The 27,646-nt window shown below is 39.0% G+C and overlaps 2 protein-coding genes and 1 long non-coding RNA gene across 3 annotated transcripts; 2 read left to right on the top strand and 1 right to left on the bottom strand.

The window, feature by feature from the left end:
* The first annotated feature begins 12,642 nt into the window (after window positions 1-12,642).
* Window positions 12,643-23,396, top strand: LOC141610556 (putative indole-3-acetic acid-amido synthetase GH3.1). The gene is made up of 4 exons (XM_074428691.1): window positions 12,643-13,022; window positions 14,292-14,393; window positions 21,102-21,923; window positions 22,723-23,396. The coding sequence occupies exons 1-4, from the start codon at window positions 12,712-12,714 to the stop codon at window positions 23,279-23,281; spliced, it is 1,794 nt and encodes a 597-aa protein (XP_074284792.1). The 5' UTR covers window positions 12,643-12,711; the 3' UTR covers window positions 23,282-23,396.
* On the bottom strand, window positions 17,963-20,215 carry LOC141612616 (uncharacterized). Its single transcript, XR_012529118.1, has 3 exons — window positions 20,058-20,215; window positions 19,852-19,960; window positions 17,963-18,142 (listed from the first exon to the last, which is right to left on the bottom strand). It is a non-coding gene; the product is annotated as an uncharacterized LOC141612616 (long non-coding RNA).
* A 1,013-nt stretch (window positions 23,397-24,409) lies between the features above and the next one.
* On the top strand, window positions 24,410-27,239 carry LOC141610552 (1-aminocyclopropane-1-carboxylate oxidase homolog 1-like). The gene is made up of 3 exons (XM_074428686.1): window positions 24,410-24,971; window positions 25,609-25,933; window positions 26,715-27,239. Exons 1-3 carry the CDS (start codon window positions 24,469-24,471, stop codon window positions 26,970-26,972), a joined length of 1,086 nt encoding a protein of 361 aa, XP_074284787.1. The 5' UTR covers window positions 24,410-24,468; the 3' UTR covers window positions 26,973-27,239.
* Window positions 27,240-27,646: the final 407 nt, after the last annotated feature.

Genomic DNA, 27,646 nt, shown 5'->3' with positions numbered 1-27,646 from the left:
AAATTAAATATAAACGATTATATTTAATTAATGTATATTGAATTAATTATACAATATTGTCTTTGTCGGACATGTATTGATATTTAGACTAATCCGTGTTACTAGTCGATGTATTAATAACCGATAACCGATGACAGTTTATAATAAAACCCGTCATATACATTTTTAGCGGAATTGATCGGACCACGAGTTAATAATGAGGAGAAAGTGGAAAGCCCACTCCCTCCTCCATGAGACCCGCGGACCGAGGCAACAAAAGGAGAGGATTCCTCTCCTTTTGACCTAAGCATTCATTTTACATGAAAATTAGGGTTTGGAAGAGCAATTTTCTCTGAAAAACCTCGATCTCACATCGAATAACCTCACAATAGCTCTCTCGATATTGCAAGTCAATTAGAGAGCATTTCTAGCACAAGGGCATAGTCTCAGACGGTCTTGGGTGCAACGATTAGGAGGAAATCTCTGTTGATTTCTGTTCTTTACGCCGCGCATCAAAGGACCCGAGGTTGATTCTTAATCTTTATCGTTTTTCATTGTTTTTCGTTTATGACTATATTTCACATGTTAAATTTACGTTATAGTCCTAAATTTAAAGGGTCTTATACAGATATTACCCTACACCTATAAGTCCATGGTTGAGCAGAAAGGGAGATGGAAGGACCTGCACGGCACCGAGGCGAAGGAGCACAAGAGCACAATTGCTATCCTTGCTCATAGGGAGAAGGACATTGAGGTGCTTAAAACCGTCATCATCCCTAACATGTGTGCCCAGTACCGGGACCAAGCCGAAGATGCCACAAGGGAGGTGATCAAGGAGCTCCTTCCTGAGGGCTTTCCATGGGCAGATTTTGACAGGCTCTTGGATGAGAAAGCGTCTGCTGCGGAGGCCAAGGCTGCGGATGAGGCGAAGGCGGCGAAGGCCGCTCAGGAAGCTGAGGCCAAGGCGGCCCATGCTGCAAAGGTGAAGGAGGCCAGGGAGGAAGCTGAGAGGGCAAAGGCAGGTGAAGCTGCCAAGTCGGCTTCTGAGCCGCCCGTTGTTGGTGATGCTGCTACTGCTGCCGGCGGCGAGCAGAAACAGGCATAGGGAGACGGGCGGTCATCATCGGATTCACCCGGCCCTTCGGACAGCTTCAGCTGTTCGGGGGCCAACTATTGAGCCTTTCCTCCCTGCCATCCTTTTGGCGCTTTCAAGTCTTATGTCTGTAATCTTTTGTTGTACCTTTTTGTTTTTGTTTAAACTTTGGTAGGTTGTATTTAGGCTTATCCCTATGGGGACGGCCGTCGTCTGTATTCTCCTCACCTGTAAACATTTTAATGAAGTTTGTTTAATTTGCCTTCGGCTTGGCCGAGGCTTTGATCCTTCATTCAGTTGTCTTATTACGTTTCAACATATTGAGTGCTTTTTCGTTTTTACTTTTGGCTTGGCCGAGGCAGTTAGAAGGCGCATCTCAATTGTACTTAAACGTTTTTTAACATGTTGGCATGTTGGTCGCTTCCTCTTCCACTCCCGGTCTTAGCCGAGACGGTCAGATTTGCGCTTCCCAACCGCCGTTGTGAACATGTTTAGCGTATCGGTCGTTGTGTCCCCGTCGCTCCCGGCTTTGGCCGAGGTAATCGAGGTTACGGCTCGACAGCGTTCGTATCTGTAGACATATTGATCGCTTCCTCTGCCCCCTCGGATTGGCCGAGGCGACTAGAATTGCGTCTCAACTGTACTTATACGTTCCTAAGCATGTTGGTCGCTTTCGCGAGTATCAACTGCATTTGTAGTGACTGCCGCGGCGTCTACTAAGCATGTTGGTCGCTTTCGCGAGTACCAACTGCCATTGCGGTGACTGCCCGACCTTGGCCGTGGCGTCTACCTTGGTATGACTACGGAGGGGACAAGCATCTTGATGGAAAATTTGAATCATTCTTCATAAGGTATAATCATGCGTTGGGGTGCCCACAACGGTCTCGGACACCTCCGCCGCTATACAAAGTATTTCCTAAGGTTGTCTGTGTTCCAATGGCTCATTAGAGGAACACCCTCCATGTCTGTCAGCCGGTATGTCCCCGGCCTCATCTCTTCAACCACCTTGTAGGGTCCTTCCCAGTTGCCCGTCATTTTACCATGGATGTTTCCTTTGTTGGTGGCGGCCGACTTTCTTAGGACTAGGTCTCCCACTCTTAAGTCCCTTTTGTGGACCCTACGGTTGCAAGCTCTTCTCATACGGTTTTGATATACTGCCAAGTTGAGCCGTGCCGTATCTCGACTTTCTTCGACCAGGTCTAGGGAGGCTCTCAGGCCTTCCTCATTTTCGACTGTGTCAAAGGTTTGCGTTCTGAATGTCGGCACTGCTACTTCAATGGGCAGGACGACCTCAGATCCATAGACTAGGTGGAATGGACTGTACCCCGTTGCTTCTTTCTCCGTGGTTCGAAGTGACCACAGGACGCCGGGTAGTTCATCAGCCCACCTTCCCTTTAGATCTTCAACCTTTTTCTTCAAACCGTTAAGTATTGTTTTGTTTGCGGCCTCCGCCTGCCCGTTGCTCTGAGGGTGACAGACAGAGGAGTATGCGAATTTGACACCGAGCTCTTCCAACCAATTCATCACCGTGTCACTCCAAAACTCTCGGTCGTGGTCAAATACAATGACTTGGGGAAGCCCAAAACGAGTTATGATATTCTCCCAAATCACCTTTCTTACGGCCGCCGCGGTCTTGGCAGGTACTGCGACAGCTTCGACCCATTTGGTGAAGTAGTCAACGGCGACGATCAGGTATTTCCTTCCTCCGGAGGCCGTTGGAAATGGCCCTAATAGATCCATCCCCCACTGTGCAAATGGTAGGGGACTAAGTACCGGCTGCAAGTCTCGGGAAGGTGCATGTATTACCGGAGCATGTATCTGACAGTTCTTGCACTTCTTGGTTTTTGCTCTGGAATCTTCAAGCATGATAGGCCAGAAGTAGCCGGCTCGGAGAGCTTTGTGGGCTAACGTTCTCGCCCCCATGTGGTGTCCACAGATGCCTTCGTGAATCTCTGTCAGTATTAGCTCCGCGTCGGATGGGCCGACACATTTCAAGAGTGGTCTTATTACAGAACTTCTGTATAATTCCCCTTCAAACACTAAGTACCTTGCAACGATACTTCTTATCTTCGCCGAGAGACTGCGGTCCTCCGGTAACTCCTTTGTCAGTTTGTATTTCATTATCGGAGTCATCCACGTCGTCTCGGCTTCTATGTCGCCCACCATGCCGACGGTCTCAGTGATGCTTTTAGCATTCCTGATATCCACCAGCACGGTTCGACTGACATTCTTGATGCTTGAACTGGCAAGTTTTGAGAGAGCGTCGGCTCGGTTGTTCTCAGACCTGGGAATGCACTGTATTTGGAAAGATTTCAATTTTGAAATGTCAGCTTTTACCCTCTCCAGATACCTTATCATATCATCGTCTCGAGTCTCATACTCTCCTCTGTTTTGATTAGCCATTAAGAGTGAATCTGTCTTCAACACAATATGCTCCGCCCCGGCAGCTCTGGCTAACTCGACTCCAGTTATCACCGCCTCGTATTCGGATTCGTTATTTGAGGCCGAGAAGGTAAACTTCAAGGCATACTCAAATTCGTCCCCGTTTGGGCTGATGATAAGGATGCCGGCTCCTGAGCTGTTTGCCGTGGAGGATCCGTCGGTGTACACTTCCCACATGCCGGGACGTGATTCTTCTTGATATGTGCACTCGGCCAGGAAGTCTGCAAGCGCTTGCCCCTTTATCGAAGGCCTTGGTTTGTACTGAATGCCGAAGCCGGATAGCTCCACTGCCCATTTGATAAGTCTGCCTGATTTTTCGAATTTTCTAACGCTTTCTCCAATGGCTGGTCGGTTAAGACCGTCACAGGATGTGCGTCGAAGTAGGGTTTCAGTTTCCTTGCGGCAACGACAACGGCGAGGGCCGCTTTTTCAATCAGTGGGTAGTTTCTTTCGGCGGCCAGCAATGTATGGCTGATAAAGTAAATTGGGCATTGTTGCTTATTTTCTTCTCTGACGATTACGGCACTGACCGTGACCGAGGTAACTGCTAAGTATAGATATAGCGTCTCCCCCAGCATCGGCCTGGACAGGGTCGGCGGTGTCAGAAGGTGAGCTTTCAGTTGCCTGAAAGCTGTGCTCTGTTGCTCCCCCCAGCTGAAGTTCTTATTCCCTTTTAGTACTTTAAAGAACGGTGTGCTCTTATCGGCCGACCGAGAGATGAAGCGGGCAAGAGCCGCCATTCTCCCGGTCAGCGTCATAACTTCTTTTCGGGTCCTCGGCTCCGGTAGGTCCAGTATTGCTTGGACTTTCTCTGGATTGGCATCAATTCCCCTGGCGCTGACAAGTACGCCGAGGAACTTCCCGGCCCGGACACCGAAGTTGCATTTCTTTGGGTTGAGCTTCATTCTATATTTCCTTAGTGAACAAAATGTCTCGCTTAAATCGGCCAAGTGCTCGCTGTCAGACTTGCTTTTTACAATAGCGTCGTCGACGCAAGCCTCGATGTTTCGCCCTTTCTGATTTTGGAACACTTTGTCCACTAGCCTAGTGTATGTTGCGCCAGCGTTCTTCAAACCGAACGGCATCATTTTGTACATGTATGTGCCGTGTATGGTGATGAATGCGCAATTAGGCATGTCTTCTTCGGCCATGAACACCTGATGATACCCTGAGAAGGCGTCCTGCAGGCTCAGCATAGTGTAGCCTGCCATGGCGTCTATTAAACTATCTATTCGAGGCAAGGGATAACAATCTTTAGAGCATGCTTTATTAAGATTGGTAAAATCTATACACATCCTCCACGCCCCTGATGACTTCCTTACCATTACAACATTTGCTAGCCACTCAGGGTAAGTACAAGGCATGATAAAGCCCGCCTCTAATAGTTTGTCTACTTCGGCTTTGATGGCCTCATCCTTCTCGGCCGAGGAGTTCCTCATCTTCTGCTTAACAGGGCGAGCGGTGGAGAGTACGTTCAGCTTGTGAACGATCACCTCCCGGCTCACGCCTGGCATCTTGGCTGCTGAGTACGCGAAGACATCTTTGTTCTTCCTCAGCAGGTCTAGGAGATCGGCTCTGAATTTTGGCTCCAGGTCGGCACCGATAGTTATGGCGCGCTCCGGGTCAATTTCCACTTCTTCGGTCTCGGCTCCTTTGACCATGCCGATGTTGGTATTCATCGGGTCGCCCTCCTGCTGTAAGGATGGGCTTTTCCCCTTCTCTGATTTTTTCGCCACTTTGAAGGATTGCATGTTGCACCCTCTGGCAGATACTTGGACATTGACTATTTCGTCTTTCTCGTCCTTTGAGACGAGCTTATGTGCCTCCCCCCGGTCCGAGAAATACATCAGTGTCAGGGCCCGGATGGACATCACAGCATCGGCCTCGCTCAAAGTGACTCGGCCTATGAGAACATTGTAGGCAGACGAACCATCAATAACCACGAACTCGGATAAAACGTTCTTGGCCGAATTCCCTTCACCGAACATCACCGGCAGTCTGATTGACCCCAGGGGTACTAGGTCGGCCCCAGAGAAGCTGTACAACGGGTTGGTGCAGGGGCTCAGGTCTCCAATCTTCAAACCGAGATTGAGATAGCACTCCCTGAACATGATGTTCGTGTAGGCGCCTGTATCAATCAGGCACCTCTTGACCAAGTGGTTGGCTATGTCCAAGTGGACTACAAGCGGGTCGCTGTGCAGGGCAACGACTCCTTCGTAGTCCTTCCTTCCGATGGTTATATCGGGGACGGTGGAAGCGGGGGTCGCTGTGGTGGGCACAAAGTTGATGGCTTGGTAAAGCTCATTTAGGTGCCGTTTGTGCCCATTAGCTGACCCACCGTTCTCGTTTCCTCCGATGACAACCTGGATCACTCCCATCCGCTGGAATACTGATTTTCTATTCGCCCCGTCGGAGCTTGTTTCCGGGCCTCCAGCTACATACTTGCTGAGGGCCCCCTTTCGGATCAGCTCCTCGATGGCGTTCCTCAGATGCCGACAGTTGTCGGTCTTATGGCCGGCTTGGCCGTGGTATTCGCAAAACTGGCTAAGGTCACCGTCCCCCCTCGCCTTGGGGGGCCTTGCCCATTTCTGCCCTTCATTCTTGCTCAGGGCAAAGACTTCGGCCGGTGATTTGACCAGGGGGGTGAGACTGCTGTACCGCTTCTGGGGGTATGGTCCCGAACTCCCCCCGGCGCCCGCCGAGTTCTGTCTTCTATTAAATCTCTCAGGCCGTGACCTATTCATGTCACGGCGACCCTCGTTAACGTTGTCCCGGCGGCTACTCCTCTCTGGGTGCCCAGCTTCACTGTGGCCCAACCAGGTCTTGTGATAGTCCTCCACCTTTATGGCTCGGTCGGCCATCTTTCTGGCGGAGTCTAGGTTGAGATCCTCGCACTTGATGAGCTCGTTTTTGAACTCGCCTTTCGGGAGGCCTTTCATCAGCGCGAAGGCCGCCAGTTCGGTGTTCAGCTCACGAATCTGCTGAACCTTGGCGTCGAACCTCTTCACATAGCTTCGGAGAGACTCGTCCCCCCCTGTCGGATAGTCAGGAGGTCCGATGTCTCCACGGCCCTTCTCTTGTTGCAAGAATAATGGGCTAAGAAATTGTCCCTCAGGTCGGCATAACAGTATACCGAACCATTAGGTAGCCCCTTGTACCAACTCTGAGCCATCCCATGCAGGGTCGTTGGGAAGACTCGGCACCACACCTCATCAGGCTGCTCCCACACCGACATGTATGACTCGAAAGCCTCGGCATGGTCGGTTGGGTCGCTATCCCCTTTGTACGATAAGGGCGGCAGCTTCAGCTTAGTTGGCACCGAGGCCTCTAGGACAAAGGCACTGAGGGGCTGTCTGACCACGTGTCGATTGACACGCGGCGATCGGCTCCTCGCATCCTTAGTCCGGCTTCTCTCCCCGTGGCGGGAAGGGCTTCTTGTTGTCCGACTTTGGAGAGTCGGACTTCTTTCTTCATTTCTTCGGGGATGCCCTCGCTGTTGCCGCGGCGACGCTGTCCTCCCGCGAGTGGGGGAAGGACTTAGGTCTGCTACTGGCAGCGTGGGCTCCGGTGTCCCGGCTCCATGTAGTGCCCCGGTCAAGTTGTTCGGGGTCACTTTATGGGCCCTGGTCACCTGTGGGTGCGCTGCCGCTCTTGTCGTCGTGACAGTGGGAGTCGGCGTACTACCCATCAGGTACAGGAATAGTTTCAATTTGGCCGCATCGACCACATGTCCCATGACAGTGACCTGGCCGGTCGGCATCGGTGTTTCTGGCTCTCTTGGCATCCCGTATTTGGGGGACTGCCCGATCTCCGAGTTAGGGACCGTGTCATCCTGGTAGAATTCAGTTTCTACACTCACAATTTCTGGCTGTTTTGACATCTTCTTAGCTCTTTGAATGGTTTTTTTTTTGTAAGGGAGGTAACTAGCTTTTAGTATCTAATCCCCACGGACGGCGCCAATTGTTCCGAGTGTAATTTCGGAGCAGTGTTGTGACCACGTAAGCTTGTAGAATGATGTCGTTGATTGTCTCTTCCTTTCACTCTTTCCTGTTTAAGATGAACAAACTGAGGGCTCGGCTTGGGGCCGAACGTACTCACTCCGACGCTCAAGTCAGTAAACTTAACGGGATAAGTTGTGTGTTAACTTGGCAAAGATATATTGTAGAGAGATAAGAGAGTTTATACCAGATTAGGAGGAGTTTAGATAGTTTTTCGGATCCTTTTCTCAATGAGAGAAGTGGAGTATTTATAGGCTTTCACCTTTTGTCACGTAGTGGCCAAGTGGCAGAGCAGGTGAAAAGACCGTTCTACCCTCGGCCGAGAGACCTGTGGCAGGCCGGCAGGCCTGGTTGACTTCATGCCGAGGGGACTGGATGTGAGTACGCGGATGTGCCTCTCGGCCGACTGGTTGCCGTGTCGAGACCCAAGGTGAGAGGCCGACAGGCTGTGTCGGTTAGGCTGTTAATATGTTGACTTGCTGTCTTTTAGCTTTGACCTTCCTCAATATGTTGACTCGGTCAGCGGGTGCAGAATATGCCCCATCACCAAGATTTGACCAAATAAGTTAAATGTCATCTCTATAAATATTACTCCCTCTGTTCCAGTGATATGTTTACACTTCCTTTATTTTGTGAAGGGGAAATAGAATAAGTGTAAACATATCACTGGAACGGAGGTAGTATAATTTACGGTTGCCAAAAAAAAAAAAAGATACTACTATGTTGAAGCTGTGTTTTCGTATCCTATATAAGTGCGCATGGTATTATAAATTCGCAGAACATGATCCAACCTAGTAAACGGGTTTGGTGAATCTTGAAAACACGTACGTAATCGGCATATATAAGGGAAAACAGAATTACTTGTGTAAGACGGCGTTACACATAAACATAATTTAATTGTGTGCTTGATCTAATCCAGTATAAGGGTTTAATTTTGGTGGATTCTGAAAACACATATAAATATATAATCAGCCTAAGCGAAAACACCCGTACTTATGTATGGCTGTTTAGCACAAGTATATTGTAAAACTGTTTGAGATACTTGATTCTTTTACGAAATTTATTCAAAGTTATTTGATGTTGATCAACACCCTTAAAGTCATAGTACTCTTAATGAAGCTAATAAGCTGCAGAAAATTATTGGTTGGAAGAGCCACAATGCAACAAGCTTTCTTTGATAGCTACTCTAATAGTCACACTACAAACTAAAGGTTCAACAGCCGCCGGTTTTGAAGAAATTGACACACACGTAGTCAAACAACAATACAAAATTATACACTTGATTGTATTGGCGCAACCATATTTTAAACTCAGCAAAGGTAAAATATGTCAATGGAGTGAACAAATAATAATAAAAGAAAAATATTTAAAATATTGACTAAAAGTTTCTCATGATTCTCCTATGAGAAAAGGTAATAACTATTTCATCTTAAATTTCTTGTGAGAACAATTCAAGAAAAACTTTCTTTATTAGGTTCTTAATGTGCGTTCTTAGGACAATCGTCTAAAAAATCGGTTCTCAATGATTTTCGATATTTTTCCTATTTAGCTATTACATTCCATTTATTTCATAGTTAAAATGTTTAACATAAAAAATACAGAAACTATTTACCACGCGATAAAATGAACTCCTCTAATTAAGGGTTAAGACGATGTTCAATCCTCTCTATTGGAGGTGCTCTTAGACTCTTAGAGGATTAATAGTGTCATAGTTGCATTATAAATCAATACTATATATCCCACTAATCAAGGGATCTCAATGTAATTAAATAAATCTATACAAATTAATTTTACTATATATTTTTAAATCGATAGCACTATAGGATGAACCTGCCCAAGGGATTTTAATGTAAATATTATATAGTTGATTGAAGTATAAATTTAGAGTATACTGAAATATGGTGATTTTCCTTAAAATAAACATACACCACTTATGATATTAATTAGTATAAAGATGTTAATTATTTAAGATACACAAATATAATATAAGCATGTTATATTTTGGAAACTTGATAGGCAATCGCACACCTATGTGTTGTGCGGAAGCGTGAATACCTCGTGTTGGGCCTCTGCTGCATCTGTGTCCACAACCCATAATAGTACGATATTGTCCGCTTTGGGCCAAGCCTCACGGATTTACTCTTGGGCTCCTTCCCAAAAGGCCTCGTACTATTATATTTAGTAGACACTTATAAAGATGATCTTCCATCTTTATTCTACCAATGTGGGACATGGGTTTGCACCCTAACAATCCTCCCCTCAAACCAAGGACCATCATCTCGACTCGGACCTTGACCTCTATGGAGAACGCCCACACTTCTACAGCCCCAACTTCTAGACACCCGCATCACCAAGTCTTGATAACCTCCCCTTAAACGACACACCATGTGTCTCATGGGGCTTGTGCTACACTTGCGTACCAAACTCCTCTGCATCCAATATACCCTGGACTGGGTCCGTATCCAGTTCCTCAGTGCGTCGCCCCAGAGCCGCCATTGGACTTACCATGGACCGCTTTTATTGCCTCCATTAAGCCTCAGCCGACCTCGCCGGGTCGCTGACGATCTTCTCTTGGACGGTCTGCCGTCTCAACGCCGTGAGACCATGTCGCTTCTCGCGAACATATTAGCTCTCCCTCGAGCTATAGGAGTTCCACGCCTTATAGTGTACGTCCACCTTCAAGTTTTGGTCCTGATGAATCTCCGTGTCTAGCCCAAGTAGAACCTTGGGCTCTGATACCACTTGTTGTGCGGAAGCGTGAATACCTCGTGTTGGGCCTCTGCTGCATCTGTGTCCACAACCCATAATAGTACGATATTGTCCGCTTTGGGCCAAGCCCTCACGGATTTACTCTTGGGCTCCTTCCCAAAAGGCCTCGTACTATTATATTTAGTAGACACTTATAAAGATGATCTTCCATCTTTATTCTACCAATGTGGGACATGGGTTTGCACCCTAACACTATGCAAAGATAATATTTATACCCTAACAAAACAAATGAATGTAGTACGTAGGGGTCGAACCCAAAGGAGACGGGAGTTATTTATTAATTGTTATGGAGCGAAGTTTATCTTGAGTCGATGCGGTTGATTGATTGATTATACAAATAAAATGAAAACAACAATAAAAAGAAATTGTCTAGAGAGGTCGGGTCACACATGCTAATTACGTAAATGTTTATGTCAAGTTAAGAAGTTGATTTTGCGGTAAATGTTTAGGCTTAGAGATACCCACCTTACGACATTAGTATCAACCATAGACCGAGTCCTAGAGAAACTCTCGTCCATGACTAGGTCGTCCTACTACACATGCTTTGTCTAATTCGGTTCCATGCCTCTTGACTTTTAGAACAAATGAACAAACTTAATCGATGAATAAGGCCTTTAAACATAGATTAAACATTATGGTGCAAACATATGATAGAAACAATTATGCAATATTAACTTATCCTTATTTTGACATTTACAAATTACTTAATCATGCATGACTTCCTTTATTCCCTGGACAAAGGTAAATTATTCTAACATGATGGAAATATAAATTAAACTAGTGATAAATAACAACATAATGAAAATATGAATAAGAAATTACATTTCAATTGGAAATGGAAATGGAAATGGAAGAACAATACTTGTAATATAAATAACTTGTAAATGTAAATTGGAATATAACTTGAATGGAAATTGTATTGAAATGTTTATAACATAAAGTAAATCTAAACTAAACTAAGCTAATAACTAAACTAATCTAACTACTAAACTTTAGAGAGAATTATGAGAAATTGTGTATGTCAATGGTGTGTGGAAGTGTTGGAGTCTACACCCTTTATATAGGAAATGAGGGGTGAAACTTAGAACAAATACAAGGGGTCAACCCCAAATATTTTCTTTTAATTGCTTGAGTAATTGTCTAGAGAATCTCATGTGAGCCATTAATCTCATCTTTAAGCCTTTGGTTGATCACATAATTTAGAACCCCATGAGAATCCAAAGTTGAGCATCCAAGAAATTCTCTCATCTTCTCTACTTGGGCTTTAACACTTGATTTTATACATGGGTTTGACTTTGCATTTGTAATTCTTCAAATTAATCCATCAATTTATCCATGCAAGTCCATGAACATCTTCCATATCGGTCCATCATCTCTTCTTTAGCTTAGCTCATGCTTCTAGTATTTGTACTTGAGTAGAATTTGGCTCATTTTAGTTCATTTTCCTACAAAACATGAGAAAACATACAAATGGAACTAGAAAGCAATATTAGCTCATAAACACTAAAGGTAGTGCATAATACATATAAAATGGAGCTAAATAATGGGGTAAATATGTATAAATTATGGACTTATCAAAACTATTAAAATAAATAAATCAAGTTAGATTTCCAAAAAAATATAATATTCCATAACTATTTTTATTTGATTTAATGCATATATGTAATATATTTATATAAATATATAAGCTTCTTAAAATTGAATACCTAAATAGTAAAAGTAATTATGTTATTAGTGAAAAAAAATTGTAATAACATTGGATATAGTAATATGATAGTAATCACTCATTTGAATAATCATAGTAACAATATTGGCAGCGAGCGGGAGTAGTGAAAGTAATAAAAAGTAATAACAGGAGTAGCGAAATTATCAATATTAATGCGGCAAAAGTGAAAATAACAATAGTTACGACGGGAGTAGTGAAAATAATAACCGTACGTAGTAATAACAAAGGTAATAAAAGTAACAATACTAACAACAAAAGAAAATGAACAATTAGCTAACCAATCGATTTAAGTAAAATATTAAAAGCGGGAGTAGTGAATTTGTCTCATAATTTATTTTATCGTAATTTTAAGATATACTCCGTATTATAGAAAAATATACTACTAATAAATTTATGAGAGATGCAACTTTAATTAAAATAGTTTTATTTAATTGAAAATAAATTTTAATGCTAAATGAAGCCATATAGTAGCCCGGGCGGGCACCAAAACTAGTTAAATCCTAATTCTACGTACTCACGTACGTGATCCTAAATAAATTTCTACACATGAATAGTGCACTAATACTCGTTTCTTGTACTATAAAAAGGGCAAACATGCAACACATAATATAAAATTAATTAAGAAGTGATAAATACATTTCATATATAAAACCCTAGATTATCATTTACGGTTGATAATTAAGACGGTTTACGACGATTGTAATATGTCATTCATGGCGGTGGGCAAAGATGATCATGCTCATGCCTATGACGAGTCGGTAAATTTCATTAATGAAGTGACTAGTAAGTGTGATGAAATACAAGGTAAAGTTTTGGCCGAGATCTTAAGCCAAAACGCAGAGACGGAGTACTTGAAACGACATGGCATGGTGCATGGGGGAGTTGATCGGGAGACGTTTAAAACCCGTGTGCCAATTGTTACGTATAAGGATATAAAGCCCGATATTATGCGTATATATAATGGGGATTATACTCCGATTTTATGTGCTCAACCTTTTTCCGAGTTATGGATTAGGTAATTCTAAATTTGTTTGTTCTATTTAAAGAAAAAAGACTCGTATAATTGGTGTTAATCTTACCGTATTTAAATTATTTATGAATGTTCTTAGGACACACATTAGAAAACTGTTTATTATATACTACGTATTATTATTATTATTATTATTATTATTATTATTATTTTTTATTTATTTATTATAGATGCGCGTAGCTTTCATTAAATGAAAGCTGCCAAAACAGACACCTGGCAAAATAATTTACAGTTTAGATACTTTTTTTTTTCTTTTGGAAAAGTTTGAGCATGTACGGAGTAATTGTTAATGCTATTTCGTAATATGCATAAAATTAAGTGGATTGGGAGCAGAAGGGTAAGGGCGAGGTGGGATGTGGGTGTGGCGGAGGCTCAAGCGGCTATTTTCGGGTTGGAAATGGCCCAAGACAGGGGAGTGGCTAGGATAATGCTTGAGAGTGATGCTCTGTCTTTGATCAAGCCGTAAGGAGTGATGTATCTTCCCGGAGTACGGTGGGTCTTTGTGTCGATGATATCAATTTTCTCCTTCATTTCTTTCCTAGTAATTGTGTGTCCCATGTCAAGAGGAGTGGGAATGCTGTAGCTCATTTAGTTGCGAGATTGTGTGAGACGGTGGGTGATACTATTGTAATGAACTCGGATTTTCCGCTTGCGGTTTCTGCTATTGCAGAAATTGATTTAATATAGAACCCGTTTTCTCTTTCAAAAAAAAAAAAGTGACAACATTAACAAAATTTCATAGTCTTTAATGAGACCGTCTCATACGAAAATTTATGAATACAAATATGAGTATTTTTATGAATATAAATATTTTTTATGGTGTAAACTGTAAAGAGAGTCACTAATTTTTTTTTGATGATGACAGGGTTTGAAGTTTGAACCAGGTCATGTGTATCACTTCTCGAAACTTTACTAACTAACCTAGTCGAAATAAATACGATGATAATGATCGTAAAATTCTATAGGAACGAAAGAAAAATAAACAATTGCAAAAATGTCATTATCCATAAGCATAATAAGATTTGCTTGTTCATAAATTAAAAGTCAATTGCGTACCAAAAAAATAAAAATAAATTAAAAGTCAATTGATGATGCTTAATTAATTGACTTATTTGAGCAAGCAAAATCAATAGGAAAATTATTGTCGTACGTGTTTGTTAATTTATTTATGGATATGTTTTTCAAATAAAGTATGGAATTAATTAAGATGTCAAATAATATTACAAATAAGAATAATGTATTTTATTTATGCAGCACGGGGACATCAGATGCTCAAGAGAAGCTATTACCCGCAACTGATCAAGAGAAGGTGAGACGGGATAATTTGTCCACCACTATCATGCCTTTTATCAAACGGTAACGCTACTTTATCTCACGTAAGATCGTTGTATGATATAATAAAATTTTACGGTGTATTTGCTATTATATACGGAGTATATTATTGTATAATATACTTACTTGAGCATCAGTTTCTTGATAATATATAAATGTTTTATCGAGTTGCATTATTTAACCGAGATTATTTAGAATGGATCATTTTTAAATTCGTATTCTAATTCTCCTACATAGAATTAAAACTTACAATAAGATGACGTTAAAGTATCAATAAAAACCGTCAATTTTATATAACTTTTATATAAACATTAAATATGATTAAATATTTTTTTTTTTGGTAAAAGGTAAGTATATTGATATCAACAAAAAAGATATATCATCCAGTATATGAGACACTACTACAGATACAGATATAACAACGGTTAAAACCGTTGTTATATAAAAAACGGACGTTGTTAAAGCGTCCGTTGTAAAAAGTTTTAACAACGGTTGATTTTCTTAAGGAACCCGTTGTTAAAACTATTAATAACGGTTTTAAGTATAAAAACCCGTTGTGGAAAGTGTGACTCAATTTTGGGGGAAAAGTTATAACAACGGGTTGTAATATACAAAACCGTTGTTATAACTAAAGGCAACGGGTTGTTTCTCAATAACCGTTGTTGTTTGTTTTTAAAAAATAATAAAAAATTAAATTAAATATTACTATATACATGCATAATTACGGCCCGTTATAATTCCGGTGCATGCATTATTACTGCCATCCCTGTGCATATGAATGGACAATATGGAATGAGAAGGGTTATAATAAGATTTGAAGCAGCAGAGAGAGATATATATGATGATGATTATGGCACAACTTCCTAACATATATTAATTAAAAAACAACTCAAACCACACATTACTTAGTATAAATACATGCATTATCTCAACTACCATTCCATTATCTCATTATCTCCAAACCCTAACTGCTAAAACAAACTCCAAACTCTAATTAATCTTTCAAACAAACTCCAAACTTCATTAACAAAATGAATGATATCATCCTTAAGACTCTTACTATGATTGAGAACAACAACAGTTTCATCCGCCGGTTGCTCCACATTGAGGACAGTTTCAGGAGTTACCTTGTGGATGCTCGATCCGTACTCAAGGACGCCAAAAAAGATGGCTTGACAGAGCAGCAGTTGTTGCAGCTATATGACGATATAACAACTGCTGAACGGAACCTCCAAATAGCTAAGGAGGAGAGGACATATATCATAGAAGAGAATAAGACACTCTATGGAAATATAAGAATTGCATTTTTATTAATGTAATTTTTTTTTTAATTTATGTATTTATATATATATATATATATATATATATATATATATATATTAATTAATTAATTAATTAAGTTTATCATGCATTCCTCTCTATCATCTTGTTTCTTTTTTGTTTTATTTTATTTAATTTGTTTTACTAGCTAATTAAGCGAATAATACTTAGAGAAATAACATAATGATCGATAAAAACACATACATGCAAATGAAATACTTAGAAAAAGAAAATAATGACGATGAAAGACGATGAAACCAACGAAAGGACGGCGAGATTTACCGATAATTAGAGAAAGTAAGAGACGATGAAACCAACAGTGACGGCGAGATGATAAAGCGACGATGAGAAAGAGACGATGAGAAAGTGTGTGTTTGTGTTTGTGTTTGTGTTTGTGTTTGTGTTTGTGTTTGTGTTTGTGTTTGTGTTTGTGTTTGTGTTTGTGTTTGTGTTTGTGTTTGTGTTTGTGTTTGTGTTTGTCTGTGTTTGTGTTTGTGTTAAGGTTTGTGTTTTGTGGCTGTAGCTGATCTGTGTTTGTGTGGTTTATAGTATGGAAAGTATTGACAACGGTTGTTAAACAAAAACCGTTGTTAAAACGTTTTAGCAACGGCTGTAAAACAACAACCGTTGTTAAATAAGTTTTAACAACGGGTTACAAAAATAACCGTTGTGATTACTTTTCACTAACTTTGCGCCAATTTTGCGCCAAATTATTAATAACGGTTGTGCATGTTTGACCCGTTGTTAAAACTTATAACAACGGTTATATAACCATACCGTTGTAATTAATTTTAGTAAAATTTGCGCCATACATTCTACAACATCTATTGTGATTTTCGTGAATAAGCGTTGTTAAAGGGGCGTTGTAGTTGCCTGGATTTGTAGTAGTGAGAGTTTTAAATACAACTATGAGTAATTGATAACAAAAGTGTCCTAAAGTATCCAACACTAAGGATGAGCTAACTGCAAAAGCCAAGCACTATCCCTAGTAGCAACAACAGATTGATTGCGAGCCCAGAAACGAGAAAGGATATCCTTGAGTATCTGCTGACAAATTTTCCACGGCCAAGCAACGTACTGATCCAACCGAGCCTTATTTCTAACTTTTCAAATATGATAAGCAAGGCTAACATGACAAGCACTGACTATACTTCTTTGCAATTTACTTCTTCCACCACCCACAGAAAACCAATGACTCAAACACTCAGGGACAAAATTAACACCAAGCATTTTCTGTAGGATATTCACACATTTCTGACTGAAAGCACACTGATAAAACAAGTGAGCATGATTCTCCACAGAAGCAGCACATAAGTAGCAAATGTTATTCTGCCCAAAACCCATATTCATGATTCTATCCTAAGTAAGCAGCCTTTGCAGCTGAATAGCCCAGTATATAAATGAACACTTAGGTACATTAAGAAGATTCCAACAGGTATAACGCCAAGGGACAGAAGCTTGAGGCTGTCTAAGCCACTAATAACCTTCAGCAACAGAGTAAGGCTGATCAGAATCCAACCAACGATCAGTAGAGTAGGCTAGTTTAAAAGAAACCATAGTGTGAGCAATTTTCTTCCATGTCCAACTACAATCATCAGGAGGATCATAGTTGGACCAATGTATGCCTTTCATATAAACATGGTTTATCCACTTGACCCATAAATGGTCCTTTTTACTAGCCAACCACCAAATATATTTTCCAATAAGAGCCTTGTTCCAAAGCTTTGAATTTTTGATACCAAGTCCACCTTCAGCTTTGGGAGTACAACAACTTTGCCAGCTAACATTAGGGGCTCTCTGATAAGAATCCTTTCCACCCCAAAGATAATTCCTACATATTGAGTCTATTTTATTCATTATCCCATTAGGTATGAGAAACATGCTACAAGAGCCAATCTTCCAGCATAGGTAAGCTGTCTAGTGCCCCATGATCTAATTCTTGCACAAATTCTGTCAGTGAGCTGCATCCCATCATTTTTAGATAATTTCTTGGAAGAAATGGGAACTCCCAAATACTTAAAAGGGAGGGAACCCTTCCTAAACCCAGAGACTTGAAGAATATCTGTGACACCCTTAAAATTTAGCGTTATCTAATTACTTAAATGCGTAAATTATACGGAAAAACTGGTAGGATATGTTTGTAAATGGTTCAACTATCCAAAAACCTGCAATTTCAAAAAAATTTCTAACTAAACCATTCACAACCAATCCAACACAAGAAGTCCAACATTCCCAGAAGCGGGTGCAAAACCCCGCAAAAAGTCGATGAACTACTTTGCCATAGCTAAATAGAAAGTAGAATGATACAAACCCAAAATAGAAAAGGGAGACATATGTCCCTTCAAATAATATACAAACCAAAGGATAAAAGGGTTACTAATAGAATAGCCAAAACTAGGTCCAAGGTTCCTTGCTCACTAGCTCGTCTGTGACCCCAACAAAGAATCAACAACCTGTCAATCGCATTTTATACAAACACGAAAGCCACAATTCAGTGGGGAGTAACTTCGAGTCCTCCCAGCCACGAATCGTCAAAATTAATGTACATGTAGTAAAACATGTAAACAAGATGATAAAGAATTCAATTATCAATTATTCTAACATATGAGTCCTAAACTGACCAAACTAAACTAACATGTGAAACATTTAACAAATTGTAATCCAAACTCTATCAACCATAGCCGGCTTGCATCTCACCTTCTATGATTCATAGAATCATCAAACAAGAAAGGGCAATATATCAAAGACAGGCATAAGTTCTTAGTACGGTCAATAGTCACTTTGTAACTCGAGTGTATACCACGAGGTAGGGAAGGTAATCGAACCGGTATCTTGGCTCAGCGGTTACTATTAAGAAAACATGGCCAACAGACAACACAACCCTAGCCTAAAATCTGAGCAGACCTAGACATGCGGATACACACCACCGCACCCAAGACCCACAACTTTTTTTAAAACAAAGTGAAGTGAGTACCCTAAGGACACCACCGAAGGGTTGGCTAGTACTTAAGCGACCCCATACTATCAAAATAAGTACCGAGGTCATGCCCCAACTTGGATATAAATCCACTAGTCAGGAACACAAAGGCTATCAAGCGGTGAACATATACTCGTCAGAGACTATAAAGACCTATCTATGATGAAGGCCGAAATACTCACCTAGGACCTAGTCCCAGCTAGTCCCAGCTTGAATACTTTAGCCCACACCACACACGACTTACCACACAAGTCAATTAAGACACCCACTTAACCATAAGAGGGCAAAAAGTCCCACTTACCAACATGAATTCTAACATTCTATCATGTAAAAGGCTATATAATATTGTCTATTCAAATAGATAAACCAACAGTTCCTCAATAAGTATTCAATACTAATTTCCAATCCTAGCAATTATAACAATATTTAAGGCTTTAGGGGAAACTAGGGCCATTACTACAAAATAAGAAGCTATTAAATTCAATAAGCTATACATGTGAACTAAAACTTGATAAATGGCCTAAAACAAGAAAAAGGCCGATTATCTAAATCATTCAACCGAATTTTTACCCGCAACCCCACCACTGCGACAGTGCGGGTCAAATTGCGTGACCAATCACTCAATTAACTGACATCGCATCAGTCAAAGGGACTAAGGCTCAGTTTTCGGCACAATCAACAAAACATTACAATTTATCGCTATAAAATTCATTTTGTAAACTATCCTAACATGTGATAACTATTAATATAAGCATAGTTTTACCATTAACATAATTTTTATTACTTATATGATTCAATTCCTAAAGTGTACTCATACTAACTATGTCATTAATAACCCTTAAATGACAAATTTTGCATGGAAAACCGCGAAACAAGCAACGGACCGACCCGGGCCAACCGTGGGCTAGCCGTGGGCCTGCCACGGGCCTGCCGGCCTGCTGCCCGTTCCCCTACACCACCATTTTTCTCCATTTTTATTTAGTAAAAGACCGTCTGAACATTAATTAATCGTTCCCAATTCAACTTTGTTAATTTAAACTAACAAAAGGCATAATTTAAGCTAACAATTGACATGCATGCAACCATTCTAAACATGTGAAAACTAATTCTCAACAAAATTTCACCAAACATACAAGAATCAAAAACATGTGACGATAATTCGTCGAGTAACTCGAAATATGTTACCTTAAGCTAGAAAATAAGCAATTAGCACCTCAAAACCCAAACCCCAACAACAACTAGCCGCTATCCTCTACAATATACGAGTCCCCAAACTCGTCTTCCAATCCTTCACCTAAATAAACAATTAAAACACAATAATAAGCATATAAACCGAAATTTCCGAAAATTGGTCTTAAAACAACTTCAAGAAAACTGAAATTAAATTATACCAAGTTGTAGATCTCGTCGAGGGGATTCCGGAAAGGTAAATTATGCGAAAAACCGATAAGAAACGAAGAAATTAGGGCGATTTTAGCTTGATTTTCATAAAAATGGTGTTTTTCCTTTGGTGAGATGTTGATGATGATGACACAAGAACAAAAAATCAGAAAAGAAAGGTAAAGGGGAAGGGAGCCGTGGGATAGGAAAGAAAGAGAGGAAAAGAGCGAGTTTGAGTCGGGATTTTACGAGTCGGTTTTGACTCGTTTCAATAATAATTAAATCCGTAAGTCAAAGACAAATTCCGTCAAGACCAAAGTTCTTAAACACGAGATTACAATAAAATTGAATATTTATACTACCCATTTCCAAATTCGTCTACCCAACGTTCAATAGAATTGTCATTTTCCCCCCGATACGCCCTTATTTCGAAATAAAAAATTTTACACGGTTTAAACTATTTTTAAACATTTCGAAACTATCAAAATAAATACTTTTCTTCAAAATATAATAAAATTATATTTCTTTGAATTATTTTTACTTTAATTACTTTAAATATCAAATTTTATTTGATTAATAAATCATTTTTGAAATATATTAACGGTCCGAAATTACGGGGCGTTACAATATCATTCATAACATCCGGAGAAACACCATTGAAATAAATGTCAGACTTATCCTTGTTGAGGCAATATGATTAAATATTGATTTTAAATATATTTTACATTTTTAAAAAAGGTATTTTTTTATCAAAAAAATCGTTACAAAAGACGTTAGAAATTATTTCTTGACCCGTATTCTGACCCTAACCCAACCCGTGATATGCATGACCCGACCCATATTCTGACCCGACTCGGGACCCAACCCGCCCGATCCGTTTGACACGTCTAATTCCAAGGTAGTTCAATTTTAAATTAGTACCCCTTATATGTCACTAATGGATTTCAGACCTAGCTAGTACGTTGATTTTCTCTAACCAATATCATTAGGATAATACAATCCAATTAATCTTTTCTTTTAATTAATGAAAATTGCATCATCTCTGTGGCATGCAGACGTATTGAAGGACCAGAAGCAAACAAAGGGAAGGGATTCAGCTTGCTAATAACCCGAGAAGAAACGGTAACACCAAACGGGTTACTACTATGTACGGGTCTAACAAGTGTATTCAAGAACCCTAGATTTTATAGGGACAATCCTTACCCTAACAACTATAACACTAGTCCAATGGAGGCCATATATTGTACGGACCACTTTCAATCGGTTTACACTCAATTACTATGCGGGTTTTACCAACGCCATGACGTGTCTCATGCAAAAGCCGTTTTTGGGTCTAGCATCATTTGGGCTGTTCATTTCCTTAAGCAACATTATTTGGACATTTGCCATGATATTGAGTCCGGTAGCTTAAGCACAAAGATTACAGACCCGTCTCTACGGGTCTGTATGATTAAGACCTTTATGCAGCACCCGGACCCAATGCTGGCAAATGTTATTAGGGCTGCTTGTATGGGAGAGAATTGGGAAGGGATTTTTCGTAAGATTTGGCCTAATATTAAGTACGTCGAGACTATTGTCACGGGTTCTATGGCACAATATATACCGATGTTGAATTATTATAGTGGAGGGTTACCCTTGGTCTGTGTTAAGTATTCGGCCTCGGAATGTGATTTGGGTTTTAACTTGAATCCGATGTGTGATCCGTATAACGTCTCTTATACTATAATGCCTAACATGGCTTATTATGAGTTTATACCTCTTGAATTATTGTCGGATTATGGATCTTCTGAATTACCGCCTCGGACGGTTGATATGGCAAATGTAGAGGTGGGCAAAGAGTATGAGCTTGTAGTCACCAACTACTGTGGTCTATATAGGTACGCACTTTTACTTTCCATAACTTAGCATAAATTGATCAGTTGTGAAAAGTATTAGTAAATATCTTATTTATTGTATGTATCTTATTGTTATAGGATATCTGGTTGTGAAAAGTATTACTCCCTCCTATTCAGAATAACTGTCCCATTTGCCATTTCCGTCTATTCACATAACTGTCCCATTTGCCATATTTGGACATGTTTTTGGACTTTCCTACCCTTGGCTCTTCTCTTTATTTACCACTCATACCACCCCTAAACCATCATATTCAATACTTTTCATTATTTAACTCCTATATTCTTACCCCTATATAATATTTTTCATTATTTTAACTTCATTCCTTAATTTTCGTGTCATTGTTCAAATGGGACAGTTATTCCGAATAGGAGGGAGTAGTAGATATCCTATAACAATAAGATACATACAATAAATAAGATAGCGGTTTTTCTAAAATGAGCCCTAAGATCGAGCACATGTTAAACCTTAATAATATGGTAAGATTAACAATATATTCTCAATAATTATGGTAACGGTGAGTTTATAGTTAAATATCTCATGAGAATATGTTGTCAATCTTACCATATTAAAGTTATTAACATATGTCCTTAGGGCACATTTTAGAAAAATTCATAAGATATTTACTAATAAAAAGTTGTGATATAAGGGATAGGGCGGTAAAACTTTCCTCATAAGTTTTAACGCGGCTGCATTTCCAAGCTTTGAACATAAGACATAGTATAGTATATAAATTAGAACAGCCCCTTATCAGTTGATCTATGTACACACTGTGCATTTCAGATACAAAGTTGGAGATGTGCTATCCCCAACAGGATTCTACAATTCAACACCACAATTCAAGTTCATGAGGAGAAAAAATGTGTTACTAAGCATGGATTTGGCTAAAACAACGGAAATCGAATTACAAACCGCGATAGATAAGGTTTCATCGTTGCTTCACCCATTTAACACCCAAATAATCGACTACACGAGTTGTGCGGAAATGAAGACCACTCCTGGCCACTATGTCATCTACTTGGAACTCATGACGACTACGTCCGCCGGCTTAAATGGGTTATTGACACCCGAGATTTTGGAACAATGTTGCTCGGCTATGGAAGGCTACCTAGGTGTTTACTATAGGTGGTGTCGAGGCGATGGGTCAATTGGTCCGCTTGAGATCCGAGTCGTTAAAAACGGGACATTCGAAAAGGTTAGGGATTATGCAATCTCTGAATTAGGGTCGTCTTTTATTCAATTTAAGATTCCGAGGTGCGTGAAATCGGTCCATATGTTGGACGTGCTCAATTTTGGAGTCGTCTCAACACACTTTAGCCCTTCGGTACCTCGAACGGATTAGTGCATTCGACTTATTTATTCTCGATTACTGATATGGAGTAAAGTCGAATACGTCTAATTAATTCATTGAAATGAAGGGAGTACATTCTTAATTGTTTCTGAACGGAAAACAATAAATATAGACGTGTGATTGTATACTTTTTTTTTTTTTTTTTTTTTTTTTGAAATTCGTGGATTTGTGTATAATATCATATTTGGTGTATGTTAAGTTGTGAAAAAGAATCATGATACGGTGTATGAAGTAATAAATTTATGATCATCGATTGAAATTTTTTTTTATTTCTTATTATGTTCGTTTGAAATCACTCTAGCGCCCCGTCATCTGTTTGGATAAAAATATAAAGAGTAAAAAGTTCCTATTTTACTATCTCTACACAATACCCGAGTTCGATAAATCAATCATACGGTAGAGATCAGATAACTTCACCGGCCATAAGCTTAAATGCCATATATACATAATGTTTTCATAAAGATAAATAATCGTACTCGATATAATTACCTCGATATCAAATTAAAGTCATTTAATTTTTTGCCAAGTAATAATATGTTTTTTTTTTGTTTAAGAAAGCGCGCACTTAGTCGCATTATAATAAAGGGGAGACGAAATTCGAACCTGGGACTATCTATTGTTAACAATACCTCTGTCTTAACCACTAGACTAAGTGACGATGCAATAGCATATTGATTAGAACTCCACCTCAGCTCAACAATGACAACTGATGACAAAGTTAATCGACATGACGATGAGTTGGTAATAAGGAAACGAGAGTACTCCGTATAAGTTTGAAATTGCACAATCAGATAATACCGAGTTTTAATATCATCCTTTCACATACATGCACGTAGTGATTCTAGTAGACCCTACACATTTATTTTTCTAATGGATAGGTCGCTCTTAGTTGTACGTAGTTGATTTTGCATGCATGCAAACCCTACTATATTTACGTCACTAATTGTCTCATTTTCTAAAACTTACTGCTGTTTTAATTTCAATGGCAAATCGACTTTAACCGATTGACGTTGCATGCTTATCATAATTGACAATATTTAAAATTAATCAACAATTGCTGTTCTTCATTAATTTGCATGGAATTATAAATTCGAAATTAGAGCAATGTATTTCATTTATATTCTCATCCGTAAATAAAAATATTTACATCTATCAAAACATCAAATTTACGTAAAAAAATGTATACGAATGGTGATCGAGAGGAAGAGATTGAGGCATTCAACAAATCCAAAACCGGTATAAAAGGGTTAATAGATTCCGACATTAGAACTATTCCTAAGATATTCATTCGACCTCAAGAAGAAATCCTACAAAATACTAGCATCGAGGGAGAAGAACTCGAGCTTCCTGTTATAAATCTCGAAGGACTAGACAAGGATGAAGAACGTAAAAGAATAGTTAACGAGATTAAGAATGCGATGGAGAAATGGGGATTTTTTCAAGTTATTAATCATGGGATACCCTTAGAAGTTTTGGATAATACAATTGAAGGTGTTAGAAATTTGAATGAGCAAGATATTGAGGTTAAGAAGGAGTTTTATAGTACGGATAGTAAACAAGTTGTGTATATGGGTGAGTATGAACTTGATAAGACTCAAGCTGTTGATTGGAGGGATTCTTTGACAATTAATAAAGCTCAAATTGATCATCTTGATCCTCAATTGTTACCATCAATTTGCAGGTAAGACCTTATCGATCTTAAGTACTCGTAATTCTTTACGTTTCATTAAAATACGTATCACAAGACATATGGGTACTTTATTAAACTTTCATTGCATAATGTTTCATTCGAAATTGATATATATCTTCATATGAAAGTTAGAGTACTAAGGTAATTAAAAGTTGTTTTATATAATCGTCATGCATCCTTATACACTTATACCCTACGTCCCAATCATTTCTTCACTTTTGATTAAATGTCTCTCACAAAGAATGTATAAAAGATAAATAAATGATTGAGACAGGGGGAGTACAATTTTTGCCGGGTAATAAAATGATTATAAAAAATAGATATACAAATAGTTTTATTTTAGTTCATTTATTAAAAACGATGTTAAAAAACAAAGTAATTACTCGGACAAACAGGTCTGGAGAAATTTAAATTATTTACGGCGGTAACATTAGGTTAGGGTATAAAATGATTAAATCGATCAACCATCAACATAGATTTTTGGTTGATGAACATGATTAATTTGGGATAAAATATAGAGTACATATCAAACCCAAAAAGGATTATTCTCAATTCCATGAAATCCAGGTTTCCAAACGCTACCTAAATCAAAATGTTTGAGTTTCATTTTTCCTCTTCGTTTTCACAGGAACGAGATATTAGACCATATCAAGCATGTACTCAAGTTAGGAAACAATATACTCGAGTTATTATTAGAGGCACTCGGTCTAAAACCCGAGTCGATTATGAAAGAATTGGAATGTGACAAGGGTTGGGCATGTAGGTATCACTATTATCCTGCATGCCCACAACCAGAATTGGCCTTAGGCATTCTCAAGCACACTGATGGTTCTTTCTTAACTGTTCTTCTTCAAGATCAACTTAGTGGCCTTCAAGTTCTTTACGATAATCAATGGGTTGAAGTTCGGCCTGTTCCCGGTGCTTTGGTTATTAACATCGGCGATCTCTTTCAGGTTTGTTTTTAGGCATAAATTTCGCAAGTTCGTCTAAGTACTTAAAGTTTTTACTCACTCTATCCCGGTCATTTGTTGTTCTTTTTCGATTTTAGGGTGTCTCAGTCATTTGTTGTCCTTTCTATTTTAAGAATGAATTTGATGAGTAATTTGATCATTCACACTCAATTTATCCACTTGTCAATTAGTAATTGGCCTCCTTCCCATTTCCTTGGTCTTTGTGCAAAAGCCAAAAACCAAAGGACAACAAATGACCGGGACTGAGAGAGTATGTGAGTTTGAAAGTTAGAAACTCAAACTTGATTAGAACGGCACAAGGACAAATATGTTGCTGACGGGGTATGAACCTAGCTAAGTCATGAGCAACACCTTACATGACTTTACCAGTAAAGCTAACTGATGTTTTTGTTTGACTTTTTGCGTTTTTTTCTAGCTTGGTGACACTTTGTTCCCGTTTCTTTACCCTTGTATATCATCATTGATTTTTTGTAAAAATTAAATAAAAATAAAAATTTACGAAACATTTCTTTGCCGCAAATAACTTTATATCTTATTGTAATTTTTCATAGCTTTTTAATACGGAGTACTATTTATAGTCAAAATTTGTAAGCTTTGACCTTAAAAAGTCAGATGAGAAAATCAATATAATCACGACCAAAATAATTGCTAGTTGATAAGATTTATTAATATTCACAAATCTATTTTTCTTGTAAAAATTATGTATTCCGTAAGTCCATATTATAAGCTAAGTTATTATATTATGTCTTGGATAATTTTGCAGATATTGTCAAATGACAAATTCAAGAGTGTGTGCCATAGAGTGAGATCAAATCGGGTCGGGCCAAGGATATCCGCAGCCTTTTTCTTCACGGGTCTTGCCACATCCCCAAAGACGTATGGCCCGATTAAGGAGTTATTATCCGAACAAAACCCGCCTGTTTATAGAGAATTCACATTAGGCGAGTTTGTTGCTAATTACTTGTCTAAGCCTCCTGAAGAACCAAGCTACTTGCCTTTCTTGATCAAATACAATAAATGAAATAATTAAAACTATTTGAGGCAAAGTTATGTTGTTACAAAATAAATGTCCTAGGCCACCACTTCTAGGCCAAGGATATATATATACTTGGTTATTGAACTAGTTTCGACGACAATTTGTTATTTTATACTCGGTGCCTTAAAGACACTCGCCTGTCATGACGTTAATGTTTGTTATTGAATAAATTGATTGATGCCTTATTTTTGGCACAATCACGTTGTAATAATTCAATTTCAATTGAGGTGCTCGAGTAGTGTTATTTTATAATTGAATGTCCAAACTAGGGCGTAAAATATAAACCATGCCGAATTTGCCTACTTTCTTGTTTTTTTTGGGTAAACAAATTTGCCTACTTTCATTAAAAACATGCCTGAAATGCCGAACTCGTCTTTAAATAATTCCTTTGATAGTTGATATTAACATGGATTAATAAATACATTCATAGGGTTTGGTATATGGCACCATATTGATTATTTATTTTTATTATTTTTGTTGATATTAACATGGATTAGTTATTATAAAAAAGTTTTATACGAGATTTTTTTGTTAACAAATAAGTCAAATCAATAAAAAAAAATACATAATAATTTTGATTACAATATAACAAATCTCGTTTAATATCTGAACAACCCGGCCCAATTAATAGAATTGGATTTAGATGATTTCATTTTATT

Source organism: Silene latifolia, chromosome 11 (assembly GCF_048544455.1).
Source record: "Silene latifolia isolate original U9 population chromosome 11, ASM4854445v1, whole genome shotgun sequence".
NCBI lineage: Eukaryota > Viridiplantae > Streptophyta > Magnoliopsida > Caryophyllales > Caryophyllaceae > Silene > Silene latifolia.
Note: the sequence above shows the minus strand (reverse complement) of the source record. Positions and strands in the feature narration are given on the sequence as shown.